The following is a 15,017-nucleotide window of genomic DNA, read 5'->3' as shown; positions in this document are numbered from 1 at the left end:
TGATTGATTTTTGAGAAGATTGTCCCAAATAAAGGGGGTGATGAATTCTTGGGAGACTGTCATTTCTTTCTGTCATCTTCATGGTCGTTCTGCTAACCTGTCCTTCTTCCACACTTCTTTTTCTCTTGTAGAGTTTGCCTCAGAAGTTGGTGCCTTTTCAATCAGTCAGAGCCCTGTCCCAGCCCAATCAGTCGAGACCCAGACGAATGCAGAAATTGATCTCCTCTTGGAAAGGCAGCGTTCGAGGGAACTGAGGGCACGATATGAGGAACTACAAGAGAGGCTCATTGCTCTCACCAAGGAGAAGGACGTGGCTTTGTCCCGGCTGGCTGCTGTCTCCGAGGAGAACATTCGCCTCCACCGTGCTCTTCAGAGGGAGGGATCCGTCGGCTCGTCGTCGAGTCGGGTGCCCTCCCTCTCCAAGGTATCGATCCGGGAGAGTCACTCTCGGGTTGATGACGAGGAAGATGAGGAGGAGTGCCGGGAGGACGGTAGATAGCATCGGTGCTGCTTCGGCTGCCGAAAGTGACGCAGCACTCGGATGACAGCCCGTGGCGTTGGGCCGCAGGACCCGGGCCTGGATGACCCAGGTATGTCTTCCCCACGGGTTGGCGACGTGGCATGGTGGACCCGGAAAGGGTCGCGAGCTCCGTGGAGCTCGGGCTGTGACAGCCGAGTGGCAGCTTGGGTGTGGGCTCACCGTCGCTGGGGCGTTGAGCGCCTTGGCATGCAGAGTTGTGGACCTGGAGGCAGTGCTGAAGATTGAGCTAGTGGGAATAACTCTCAACTTCTAGTCATGAACGCAAAATGGCAAAAATAGGAAAGATGCCAAATATGATGGTGATTGAAATTTGGTGCATATTAATAGAAACGCATACATACATACATATAAAATATATATATATATACATATATTTTTCTTGGTACCATTCTTGGTGGTTTTAATTCTTAATTGATCTATGCAGATTGGTTTGATAGAGTTTTAAAATGGATATGTTGAATATATTGAAGTCCTTGAAGTTTGTATAGGTTATTGTCCAACCAAGAGTTTATGATGAGAAGTTATGTTTCCTTGTTGCCCCATAAATAATATCAGGTTCTAGTCCTAAGTGGAGAATGATGCCTGCTAGTTAACAGTTTGAAGTGAAGAGGTGGAGTGCGACACTGCCATGTAACGTTTTCTACTCCTGTGATTAAATGCTTATATGCCAGGGACATTAAAGGGTGGGTTTCATAGCTGTGAAAGTAAAATATTTTTTTAATTCTGTTAATGAGTGACTTATATGACTGATAAATTGTACCTAAATATTAATTACCGTTCCAATAGAGATTGTGTGAACAATTGAGATCTACGTTTACTAGATATCTTATATAAGGCTCCCATACCTTATTGTGCTGCTGAACAGTTATATTGAGCACCTATGGCTTTTTCAAATAAATATGGCAGTTTTACGCTAATTTCAGCATTTGACTACTTGTAAATGATATTATTTTTTTGCCTCTTTTTTGACTAATACATATATTTATGGTATCAGAAATCATGCATTTAAATGGAGTGAAATGTTCAAGCATCTGCTTTTTTTGTTATACTTGGTGCATATTTCCATATTTTCCAGTATTTGAATGTTCAGGGTATACCTATGTTTTGAGAGCATATTATTGAAAAAGAAAAGCTGAATTGCAACATAAATTAGAGGTAAAAATACACTTGTACAAATTTTTTTTTGGTGAGAATGCCAGAAATGCTTCAGCTAAAGTTTATGTTCCTGTCCTAAAAGTATTACAGTGGCCCAATCATTGGGAAAATGAGTTTAAGATTATTTGCAAATAAATATATGGAATCAGTGGATTTTCAGAGTAGCAATAGTTCTATGGTATTGAACATTGATCATTTCAATTTAAAAGTGTAGGATCCATTTCAATGGAAACGTCTTTTGAAAAAGAGTCCTGTAAATGCTGGAAAATATGGTATTTTGAGATTATTTTCTCATATTATTTTTCTATCCCTATCCAAAGATTTTTTTTAGCCTGTGGTCATGTACTGACATTCCTACCTTTTCCCATATTTATTTAGGTGTTCCTAAGTTAGCATCTGCTTATTCACTTCTGTGTGTGTTGCTTGATTGAATAAGGTAACTCCATAAGAAGTAGATATGCATTATATTTTGCATGTTCAAATTTGTGGAACATAAGGAAACGTTGTGTCAGGTACTTACATAAAAAGGGTGTCTAATAAATAGGTATTCAATAGTAAGCCTTAAGACATAAAGTTCAAGCAGTCCTTGGTGTTTGTAATCAGTCTCCTTTGACATCAGGCAATGATATTCAGTAATGTGTTCTATCAATAAATGAAATTATATATCTATACATACATGGATAAAAAAATACATGTACATATAAGAATAATTATATGGCTCAAACTTTGAAAAATGATTTCTAAGTATGAATCTGTTGTGTAATTGAAGTACTTGTTAAGCTTCCTCTTCCTCAGAAAGCCAACATATCGATAATGAGGGCTCTCTCATTTATGGCTTGTGTAAAGAAGCACTAAGAGTTTAACAGTGGTGTAAATGAATGAGTGTGTTGAGGTTTTATTCTTGGCTGGCCCATAAAAGGTGTTTGTGTAAGAAGTTTAATCTTGAGCTGATATGCTGTATGCATATCTGCAAACAATGTGTAATTATTCTTAGCATGAAAAATATTCATTCCTTCAAACTGAACTTTACTAAATTTATCCAAAAAAATTATATTGCAGTATACTTATTGTCTGTGATTGTTTATACTCATGGACGTATGAAAGTGTGTACATATCTTACAAGCATTGATGGGCAATAGTAATTGTAAACAAACCATAGCTTAATTATTCTATAATTGTCGTAAGGCTACTAAAATATTGTTTTATGTATTGTTGTTCCAAAAATCAAACAAGCCTGGGAGGTGTCCCATTACCTTCGTTTGTTTAGGCTTGATTAATATGGTGCAGAAGTGGTTGTTGTTATATGTTACAATAAAGGTGGCCATTTAACCATTACATGTGGTTTCATGGCTAAAATTTTTATATGAACCAAATGAATCATTTTTCCCGGTGAAATTTTTATTTTACAGATGGTGTTAGCATTCTCTGAAATACTTGCTCTTTTATGATTTGAAGTTTTGAGTGTCATATCTAAGCAAAGAAGGTGAATGCATTTCCAATTATGCATCGGAAAATATAATTTGTAAACTGGCTGTTGTATGAAGGGGACCCATTTGGATGTGCACTTTATGGTTTGGTATCTAAATTATTTCAGTCTTTCCTATGCAATTTCTTGCCATCTATGTTGAGTGCTTCATGAGGCGTGAACGTGTATCGAAAGTGGTGGTTACGCTATATTTGGATGTAAATGCAAATTAATGAAGAGTTAATTGCAGGAGCTGATAGTGAAATCTATGAAAGAGTTATTTCATGATGGGATTTTGCTGGACATGAAATAGGCCTCAAGTCATTTGAATATCTCCACCCATATATTTACTCAATAAAAAGTGGGAGTGTGATGAAAATGTATCATATACAAATGAAAGTGAATCACTTGAAATCAGAATTTTTTCCTGGAAGAGCAAGGTAAATTGTATACATTTTTCTTTGCATTTTTTTGATATGATGTCTTTATTTAAGAGGAATTGGCTGTAATATTTAATTTTTAGAAGGCGTAAATGTTTCATTTTTTGTGTTGAATACTGGGAAAACAGAATTTTTTATTTTTTACACAGTTATTCTTTTAAATATTTCAACATATTCTGATCTGCAGCTATGTTGTTTTTCAATGCTGAAAGTTCTTTGGCATGTTTGGAGCAGAAGTGTATGGAATTCACTCCTTTATATGGCCGACGAAAGCCACTCCCTGAAAAGATTTTAGGTAGAAAAATATTATTTTTGATACTTTATCCAGACATTTATTTCGCAAAATAGCTTGATAAACAATTGTATGACCGCTAAGAGGGGTAATATAAGACAAGGGGTCCAGGTACCTGCTCCCAGATATCCAGGGTAAAGCAAAAGCCCCACAGTGTTGGGTCCCAAAACAACGACATCGCACACCTGTGACCGTCATAAATGGGGGAGAGCTAGGAACGTATAAATGCAGCATTCGTTCACCTGTGTTGGAAAATCTCCGACAAAAATTTGCTTTATCTCCAGGGTCAAGAAATGTCCAGATGCATATTTTCGTCTTTAGTAGGGAAAAGGTTAAAATATACTACTGGTTAAGGTAGGTTAGCATTGATAATTTTATGATATCCCCACCCAAATTGAACAACCCCCTCTTTAGTTCCTATCAGGCCTACTCCCATTATCCTGTCTGTAAATCTCTCATTTTATTTTATGAACTTGCTCTTATTATTATTTTCCAAACTTCTTTGTCCCTGAATCTGTTGCAGTCTTCTTCACGTTTAGATTTCCTATCTTCTTTTCTTCCTCCTTGGATGTTGTGGCCAAAGGCAATTAAGGAGGTGTCTCAGGAGGGGGGGGGGGGTGGTTGCTATGGTTGCACAGTAATTCCGGGAAAGGCAGGGTGTAAGATAATCATGAAGGTGCCTGCAGAGTAAGATAATCATGAATGCAGATATCTATTTCACCACCTCAATAAACAATATGTATTTAAACCTAATTGGAGAATATCTGAAAGCCACTTTTCAATAAGATGTCACATTATTGATGGGAGGTATTGCATACCTCCAAGGCACTGTTGAAAATATGTATGTAGTTAACTGCCCCCCCTCTCCCCCTTTGAACTCTCCAAAAACAGCAAATTTAATCCGCTCCTCTCTGTTGTGAGACTTTCATGAGACAGAGAATTCAGGGAACATGCCAACTTACTGCCTTAAACGACGTTCTACCCGTATGTGCTAGGGCCTATTCTGGGAGGAAGCAATGCATGAAACTAGTGACCTTGACAAGATAACACTTTTCAGGGCTCGTATAATTATGCTCCCATGTTTTTATGGAGAAAATAATAGGGTTTCACACCTCCATTCCAACAGTTTTGTTGTGATACCATCACTTGAACTACCTTTTGCCTGGCTCTTACCATTCGACCCATGTATCGGCCTTGGTGCCTCTAGTGGGAGTAATTGAGTACTAATTCTGACAATGCAGCTCCTGCCGTCATTGGAATGCACAGGCCAGTCTGGTGTGCCAATGTCATTGCCAAAAGGAAAGGTAAAACATGATAACAAACTTAAATTATGTCTGAACTTCTAGGTGGTAGTAGTTATCCTTCTTTAAATGTTCATGTAATTTTTTTATTGTTCTATCCTCTGAAGATTAAAATTGAAGCGTGAGAAGGTCATGTTTGGTAATATTTAATGACCCAGATGGTGATGAATCCTTCATTATAGAATGATGAAATGGGGGATTGGCAGTGTAGTTAGCTTAGCAGTGTCTCTAGATGAGCAATGGGAAAGAAAGTTAAATTGCGTGGAGTCACCGAGGCTTTTGCTTTGGGGAAATTTGCCTATCCAGTAGAATTCATTCTATGGTGGAAATGCTTGATTGACTTTTATTATTATTTTCTGTTGAGAAATTTCATTTTGACAATTTTTTATGTTGTATATTTTTATATATAAGGGACAGCAAATTGTAGTCCTTTCATTTGTGAGAGGAAAATTACTTTAGATAAACAATTAATAGTAACCATGATCAAGGCAGTGGCGGATTCAGGGGGGATTCACAGGGGTCATGACCCTTCCCTAAATGTTATCATAAATTTTTAATTTTTATTCGTTCAATAGTTTATGTATCCTTGTGAAGGAGTACTCGGAGTGCTTATGGAAATGCATGTCCACAAGTCTGAAACACGAAATAAATATGAGTAAAATTTGCTGTAGAGTGTAGCATTCCCTGCAAAAACTTTTATACGAGAGATCATACCTTTCTCCTGGGGAGTATTCCATACTCCTCGGACCCAGGCATGACCCCCCCTCCCAAAATTTGATGCTCAATCTGCCCCTGGATCAAGGCTCAATTTAGTAAACGTCATTAGGAATGGATGGAATCCTGTAATTTCAGCAATTTTTATCGTTATTTAAGTAAATTTAAAAAACCATGTGCCCCATTAGTAGAGATACGTGAAAATCGCACTTTCATTTTTATTTTATCGCACTTTCAATACCAGTTTATCGCATTTTGTAGCGTCTATTTTTTATTTTCATAATGACGTAGATGACGATAAAATGTAGTGAAACACAGTTATATGACAAAATAGAGAACATTTAAAATAACTATATCGTAGAGCAATTATAAATTAAAGAATAAGACGGAGGTGGCGGAGGTGTAGCTTGCCCGCGCCCACTTGTAGTTCGCGGCCACGTGGAGTCCCAGCCAACTAGCAGCTGGCCAGTCGCTCACATGCTTTAAGCGGTGAGTGTCGGCGGAGCATTTAAACTGCGCTCGGCGCAAAATGTTCGAAATTTGCCGTCGAAACGGCAAATTTGCGTAAAAAATATCATCCAGTCCAGTCATCGCATCTATGTCGCATTTATTTGCGCACATCGCATCTATATCGCATTTGCGGTTTTCACGCATCTCTACCCATTAGCTTGAAGATTTAAAAAAATGTTGGGAGTACTTGCCATTGGTACTTGGAGAACCAGAGTCAATGCCAGTGGGGTAGCCAGGAATTTAGTTTGGGGGGGTCCAAAAAAGGGGACGTGAATTTTTAAAAACGGGGTACAAAGTAGAGGGTTTACACAAATTTCAACACTTTTCATAATCGAAAAAACATTATTTTCAAAATATTCTGTAAATTCATTATTTATCATTATTTTGTTGTCTTTTATGAAGCAAAGTCTGGACCCCCCGGACCTCTCCCCTCGCTACGCCACTGTTTAATGCTATATTGACTTTTATAAACTTTTATCACTAATTTTGGGCAATATTCATTTTTGAATCCTTTTCCAATTCATCCTCCATATTTGCAATTCATCAGTAGACATTCATTGCAGATTTTGGAGGGGATCAGTCTGGTGAGAAGGTATATGTGTTATTGGCGCTGATCAATGCTTGTGGAGGTCGTTGAAAGGGCTGTTAGAACTGCCCGCGCTATCACGCCAGCTGTTGGTGCCTCTGAAGGCGGGCGGTGCCTTCATCGAGCGGATTCTGAGAGGGATAAAATGTTCCGCCGCTAGGAGGCGGGCGTCGAGGTTTTTGGGTTCGAGCTTGCGACACATCGTGAGCCAGGTTAGCAGACGGAAGCGGAAGGACGGAAGAGCGGACTCGCCTGCGACCACTGTGTTTGCTTGGTTTGCATGCTGGAAACAGGTCAGTGACGCCTTTACCTGCCTTTAATTTCTTGGAATTACGTCGATTAACGTATCTATCGTGTTGTTTTGTGTCGGCGGCCTTTGGCATTTGATGTTTTCGTCCGAGGCGAATCGCTGTCAATTGTTCGCCTACCTAAAGCGTGCTATGTTTGTCAGTCTGGTCCTTTCGTTGTCTAAACGGGCGGTGGGAAGTTGTATCAAGCCATTTCCCTGCCCGATGCATGTACCGTTTCTTTTTTTAGCGTGTTTACCGAGATTCGTCACCGCTTCCTTCCCGGTGCCTTCCCCCTGCAATGTCAAGCGGGTGTGATAAGTAGAAACATAATCGGTTTATCTCGCACTTCCTCGTTGAAGCCCTTGCCACTATGAGAAGTTCGTTCATTCTCATTTTGTGAACCCGACTGGAAATATGTGTGCTACGGCATTTTGGTTTTTATTATTGATATTCTTAAAACTCTTCATGATTATCATTACACGCTTTTAAAAGCCAGATTTCGGAATATCCCCTCGACGATGTCCCAATTTTGCCGCGCAATGGTGGTGTATTGATGAAAGACAATTCAAAAGCAGAATTTATCGTGACTCTGGCCTCAACTTTGATGCGTGTCAGTGCTCAGCATCTGAGAATCCAGCCTGGTTTAGGTCTCACCCGAATAATTCGTGTCCATGCTAACAGGTTGTTCTTCTTGCCAATTTTTTTCAGCGGAAGTCCTGCGGACAGATTTACATCGTTACCAAGGCCGCAGTCAGTTAGAATGGTCAAGGGGTTCTGAGTGTTCTGACCCGCCTCTCCCCCACGAATTTTTGGGAAAGGGAATCTTAAAGTGTAATCCTCCCAATGGCCCCGCACCCCCGAAAAATTGTTCTGGTCACGGCCCAGATCGTTGTGTCTCCTATCTTCCGAAGTACAGTCAGGCAATCCTTAGCGTGGAGAATAGTACTATTGTGAAATGGTATCGTGGGCTTTATTGTGTTTTGCTTGAAGAAATTATTCTCGGGTTCTCCACCGGGCCGAAGTACCGAGACATCGGCTGTGGACAACTTCATCCTGTCAGGGAATCCGAGATAATTTATTTCACCAGTGCTTACTATGAAGTGCAAAAATATTCACGTATCCAATATCTGAACATGGACGGAAATGCAGCGCATGGGTAATGGTGTAGCTTTAGGCTATGACGTAAGAGATGGTGTAAAGCGAGTCGGTGAAGGTCTAAGTCCTCCCTAATCGATAGACATCTCATTTATACGAAAGGTTCTCGCCGCTCCCCCTCCCTATACCCTCATTTTTAGATTTTTTCCTCCCCTCATTTCTCAAGGTCATGGAATGACAGTAGCTGTGAAGTACAGCTACGCATATGCTTGAAAACTTACGATAAAAGCGGATATTTTTATTGTTTTAAGATCTCATCTCAACACCGACCTCGATGGCGCTGCTCGCAGAAGGATAGGTGAATTGTGACTAGGGTTTGTATTTTTGCTGTAGTTAGCCATCTTATCACCTCGAGGACTCTGTTCCAAATCTCCTTATTGGCGGAGATTATTCAGAGGAATCACGACCCCCTACTCAGGGAGGGATATAGCCGAGGGGGGGGGGGGGGTCACAAGGGTCATGACCCCCCTCCAAATTTTATCAATTTTTTTATAACACTATAATAGTTTCTGCATCCTTAAATGTCTAAAATTGTTCAAGTTAAGAATAAAAATGTAATTCTAGGCTCCAAAATGCTCTTAAAAAAATGGGTATTTGAATAAGTTTTGTGTTGGAAAACGGCCCTCTCGGGGGCATTCCATACTCCGCGGACCCAGGTCATGACCTTCCCCCCAAATTAGATGCGGAAACCGCCCTGGCCGGCCCCTACTTTGATGCTGTTAGTAGGGGAGTCCAAGTTCGTAGGACGGGACGTCGACGTCTGATTTCCTCGGCGCCTATGGTTGAGAGCAGGTTAAGGTGGACGCCGGGTTTCTTTCCACCCTTTCTTTCCGCCACGGCGCTAATGACTTCCGATGATATTCATCCCTTAAGGCCTGTTTACACGGTACGTTAACCCGTTTGAGTCAGTGTCTGAATGAATGAGTGCTTGAATGAATACGAAAATGCTCCGTGTAACCACCCAACTTGTGGGAATGAATGAACAGAGGATAGAACCTGTTAGTTTTGGTTCATTCTTTCGTACATGTTACGTTCCTGTCCACCGAAATCGTTCATACATTTACACATTAACTCTTACGAGTTAATATACCATGTAAACAGCCCTTTTCAAATAGAATTCGATTCGAAATTCTCATTTGTTTGTTTGGGCAGGCGGCCGATATGTTTATTTGCTCTTTCTATGATGATATTTTTTCTTTTAAATATGAAGAGAAAGCTGCTCGATTCGTCGAAAACTGCTGCGAGCGGAAAGAGGGCGATGCTCAACTTTTTCACGAGTTAGACTAGGAAACGTTGGTAATGAGGTTTAACATAGCTTGCATGAAGAATACCTATCTTTCCGTGTAGCATGGAGAACATCATCTCAGAACCACAACATATTTCCTGGCCCTGAGTCTATAAAATAAGGGTAAAATTTTGTGGAAAAATAAACTACTTAAACTCTTTTATTTTATTTTGTATAAAATTCTTAAATTTGTATCAAGCGTTGATATGCTCCTATTGTTCTTGCTAGTGAAAGTAGACTTTTCAATCTAAATGAATTGTACAGTCAATACGCCGCGCTGTTTACATCAGCCTGTCATTCCCAGTTGAATTTTTTCGTTGTACTTTCTTCCGCTTCAGTCATGTCCAGTGGCGTAACTGGGAATATACTTGGGAGGGATGGGATGGCCACCCCCCTCCCCCGGGCATCGGGGGGTCCGGGAAAATATTTGAAAAATGACATGCCTGGAAATACATGTTTCATCGTTTTGCCTCCAAAGAATTAACTTTAAGCAGGTTCAGTTATTAAGTGTCAAGACTAGACAGTAGCGTTAATAATTATTTTATTTCTATGAGGCTTTGGGGGGGATCTGTCCCCTCCCATAGTTACGCCACTGGATGTGTCATTACCTGAATTCTAACTGCCGCTTACTTTTGTGAAAAGCTTCATATAAGCATTCACAGAAAATCACTCTCAACTACAGATCTTTATCCTGAATAGTGTGATATAATTTAGCACGCGCGGGTTCAGGGATAATATGAGCAGCGCTTTTCGGTAATATGGAAAATGATAGCTTACGGCGCATATTTTTACAATGCATAGTCATTTTGGTCGTACTTGTGTCGTAGTGGACTTCATCATTTCGGTATCTGCGATTCAGAATGCTTGCTAATTATGTTAACTGCCGGTAACTCGTGACATACCTGCTTCCGTGCTTTGGTCACCCTCATATTACTCAATTTCAATGCAATTATACACGTAGGACTAACTTATAAATTACCTATATGGATTTTGAATGATTGTTTTTTCGAACCCATGTAAGGGCTAGGTTCAATACAGCCCAAATTGACAACGCTGGAAAATGACGAGCAGACTGCGTGAAGGATTGGATTGAAATTAGGTAATAAATTATTGATCAACTATAATAACGGCGTGTGATGAGTCAATTTCCGTATTCATCAGCAACGCCTCGGCGTGCATCCGTCGTATTTCCTGCTTTAAGAAAGTGCTTTATAGGATTATTTTTTTCCTAAATTGAATAAAGAAGATGTTGATGTTAAGTAGGATAGATACCACCTCTGAAATGGAGTTTTATTTGTAGTACAAGGTTTGAATCCATTTTACGTGACGTGTGTATCCACTCGAATAAACACGCTCGCATCAAGTGCATACTTACTTGAATATCCTGATTTTAGGAAGTGCATGAGCAATTGGGCGTAGTGACATAATATATTTTTTTTAACTTTTCTTTATCACCGAGTGAATTTTTTTGTACCATTGATGTACACATTTCTAGAAGCTCTGCGTTTTAACGATGCCCTTATCTATTTTTTTAATGGTGAGCACAAATCATTAAAAAAAAAAACGAATAGCTTTTGCTCGTTAAGCTTAGGGCTGTGAATGTTCTCCAAAATCTTCGTTAAAAAGTGGATTTAAGCTGTACGTGTGTAGAATTCGTAGGATTTCCACATAGGTTAAGTTAAATTAAAACGTAGCCCGATTCTTCCACGCTGAGCCTTAACTTTTTCATGCGTTTCCAAAATCCAGGGCCACGGGCTCTTTCGTCAGTCTCTCTCGTGGATTTTATCAATTATATCCTCTCTAATGAGGGTTCATATCAATTAACGTTTTGCTGAGGATCAAGCTGGTGTGTATAGTTGTCTTTCGCGCTGTTCACTATAACGAGAGGCCTCCAGTTCGTGTCTTGGCTACGTCCGATATTATATCAATTGAACTTTGAATTCTCGAGTGTATGTAACGTGAAGAGCAGTTCGCCAGTTGTTGGATGGGATATTGAAATGTCGCTTCCCTGTTGACAATTCATTTATTTCAACTGAAGCAATAATACATAGAGCGGGAATCAAATGTACCTGTTCCGCTCATTAAACCTATAAGGGGGCATGCATTAATTACGTGAGGCGTTTAGGGGGGACGGGGTGAAGCCGATTCTCACCCAATCTCCCGTGGATGTTCCTGGCATTGTCATGTATTTTTTTCCGCAAGAAACAGTATATAATTGCGTTCTTTGTTGGCTTAAATGCTGTTACTAAATAATCGTAGATAAAAATAATGAAAAAAATTGTTTTTGTAATAAATCAAACGCAATGAAGCACAGATTAACGTATTTACACTGAAAATACGCAATTTGAACAAGGTCACCAGAGATTAGAGGGAGGGGGTCGAGCCAAATCTCACTGAGGAGGTGCGGGGGGTCTAAATCGCCAAAATTATTTCGCGTGATGAATGGACTAATTGAATTAATTAATTACTAAGCTATCTTGGGTCTTTAGTTAAATTGTTAAAAGTTCGATATTCGAAGGTATTCGATTTAAATCCATTGAAGTTTATTAAACAGCGGCAACACAAGGGATTTTAGGACTTTGAATAATCCACATCTATCAGCTGAATCTCAACATAGTGGTAAAATATTGCTTGTTTATATGAAGCTAGCCTCTCTTACCGCCTTCATGATGACGAATTTTGCATAAATTTCCGAGTGAAAAAATTACAATAAAGTAGATTAATTCCGTTAAATGTAAGCTGAATCATATACATTCCTAACCTACGATAACCAAACAATGAATGCAAAGTTTTTATGGCGTTCAGCTTTGGTGACGCACATCTGCACTAAACATCTCTCCACGTAATTTCCGTCGTGCGTCGAGCTACACCCACGCCGTCCTTCGCGGGGGGCGTGCAATTACGGTATCTCCGACGATAAGGACTAATCACGCCTTTAAAATCCTTGGAATTACCGCGAACCCGTCTTAATCAATCCCCCGCCTATATCAGCAAAGTACGGGTCTTCAAGTGGTTTTTTGATTCGGTGGAGATTTTCGAAAACCTTTAATTTGCCTTGAAAAACTTAAAAAAAATATTTATTTCTTAAAAGCTTGCCTTGAGTAAACGAAACGCATGTATACCCTAGTTAGAATGACACGTACTTACGCCATGTATAAAATATTGCGTAATTTTAATGAAAATAAGGGAAGAGCGGGAGGCTATGAAGAAGGGAAAACTACTGTTGAGGAGGGAGAGAAAATTTGGAAAGGGAAGAGAGTGAGAGTTACAAATGTCAGAAATTTACTGCGAAAAGGTGAGTAATTGTGAAATTACTGGTAAGCCCGTCAAGGGGGAGGCGGGTTAAGTATAAATAGCGTGCTAATGTATGTACTGTCTTTTGTGTTATATTTGTGTTGCTGTGCCTGAATTTTCACTGGTATTTACTGTGTTTTTGACTGGTATTTATTGTGTTTACGTTATTATGTCAGTCATCACCTAAGAGGACGCTTCACTACCTCTCGACGGGTTGTCTATTGTCGTTATTAATGACGTATTACTCGTTCAAAAATGCGCGCTATCATTGTAAAATATTCAAAGTGTGTAGAGTAAACTCTTATTACAATTTGCCTGTAATCAAGTGTAAGAAAATGATATCTGGGAAAATACCGAAAAAATTGAAAATTTGATCCGCAGCCAACATTGTCGACAGTGGTGTACTTTTTTACCTTGAACCTTTTAAGATGAATTCATTAGTTCTAAACGAGTAATTCGTGGCGAAAAAGACCAGACGAGCGGCAGTGAAAACCCCTCTGGGAAAATAAAACTTACGAATGAACTAATGGAACCAAACTTCAACGGCAGCTTGATAACATGTAACTGGACGTGATAGATTACTGCGAGGTGTCTTGAATACACCATAAAAATGAAAGGTAGTAAATTTATTTCCACCCTAGTTTAGCCAAAATAGAATTAAAACTCCAAAATGGTTACATATTTAAAAATGATATCAAAAAGCTTGCATTTCAGTGGTAAGGAGAGACGCCATTTTTATTCACACTTGTGGTTATAGCTGAACCGAATTCACCTATCTCCCCTCTAAATATTCTGTCTAAAGCGACCTTGTTCGCGTTTCCCTGCCGTAATCATGACTGCGATTCGTCTGAATGCCGCTTACATATCAGGCATCGCCCTTTGTACGACAAGGAGGCTTGATTTGGTTAATGCCAGCTACTCTGCTTCAAAATCCTACGAAGTCCTATTTAACCACTAATGGGAGCCATGCGTATAAGAAAATCTAGGTTAAATGTCGTTGAGACTCGGATTCGGTAAACGTGACAGGTTAATGTTTTTCGAATGTAGAGAAGGCATTTTTATGTGCATACGTTTTGACCCGTTTGCAGACCATACAGTTCACCTTCAAAAGGAGATTCATTAAAAATATGTTCTCCTTGTATTAGTTTTAATGATTTTGTTGACAAATTAGGATAACTTATTGTGTTTAAGACTTTAACCATGATTTTTGTTAAAAATTCTCTTCAGTCTGGCTGACGCTGAGGTTTTGTGATAAAATTCACTCAATTATGGTAAAGATTGATGGAATCGCTAAGGTAATTGAATAAGCGATATTAATCATTAATAAAAATTCTTGACATTTTTCTATTGACCCTAACAATTTCTTAATTCATTACTTCAATTTCGTCGTAAGCATCTTTGCATTTTGTAGGGTGTATGACTTTGGAGGAAGAGTAGCTGCTGCCTTTCACTCCACAGGTATAACTGTTTATTCATGGAAAGGTTGGAATGTGTGTATTAGGCACGTAAGTACGGGAAGTAAAGTGCAAGTTTTTGTTGGAAATAGAATAGAATATATAAGTATATTTTCTTGGCATCACCCTTGGAGAAAAACACGGTATACGATAATTGGCTTACTAAATAGCTCATAAGCATATGAAAAATAAAACAGAAATAGGTGTTGATGCAAAAACAAAAATAGATACAACAGTAAGAAAAATATATATCCATGACATGCAGTATGGTAAAAAATAGAACAAACAAGGATTAACATTCAAAATACAATATTCGTAACATTTAGGCCGTGATATATTTAGCATAGTAAGTTTAATTTTGCTTTGCATTGAGTAGAGCCATGTATAATTCAAGTACTTCTGGGTGCTTGGATGACGAGGAAGGAGGAGGAAGAAACTGGGTTCATACACAGATAGAAAGAAAAAGACCTAATGCCGAACTGGAGAAGGAAATTCAATATGTGAAGGGGAACAGGTCGGGATGATAAGTATAGTA

General features: G+C 39.2%; 2 protein-coding genes across 26 annotated transcripts in view; both read left to right on the top strand.

The window, feature by feature from the left end:
* Window positions 1–3,064, top strand: part of LOC124161877 (UHRF1-binding protein 1-like) — a 61,654-nt gene extending 58,590 nt beyond the window's left edge. For all 10 annotated transcript variants that reach the window (XM_046538126.1, XM_046538120.1, XM_046538125.1 and 7 more), the window contains one exon: window positions 132–3,064. In XM_046538126.1, coding sequence (XP_046394082.1) covers window positions 132–499 — 368 coding nt within the window. In that variant the 3' untranslated portion in view covers window positions 500–3,064. The remainder of the gene's footprint in view (window positions 1–131) is intronic.
* Window positions 3,065–7,195: 4,131 nt separating this feature from the next.
* The window catches only part of LOC124162902 (MAP kinase-activating death domain protein), a 146,003-nt gene continuing 138,181 nt past the window's right edge, over window positions 7,196–15,017 (top strand). For 13 of the 16 annotated variants that reach the window (XM_046539612.1, XM_046539611.1, XM_046539606.1 and 10 more), the window contains exon 1: window positions 7,196–7,297. The gene's annotated coding sequence lies outside the window, so the exon portion shown is untranslated. The remainder of the gene's footprint in view (window positions 7,298–15,017) is intronic. The other 3 variants (XM_046539618.1, XM_046539617.1, XM_046539609.1) reach the window with 1 other exon arrangement.

Source organism: Ischnura elegans, chromosome 7 (assembly GCF_921293095.1).
Source record: "Ischnura elegans chromosome 7, ioIscEleg1.1, whole genome shotgun sequence".
Lineage (NCBI taxonomy): Eukaryota > Metazoa > Arthropoda > Insecta > Odonata > Coenagrionidae > Ischnura > Ischnura elegans.
This window is presented reverse-complemented; position numbering and strand designations above follow the sequence as displayed.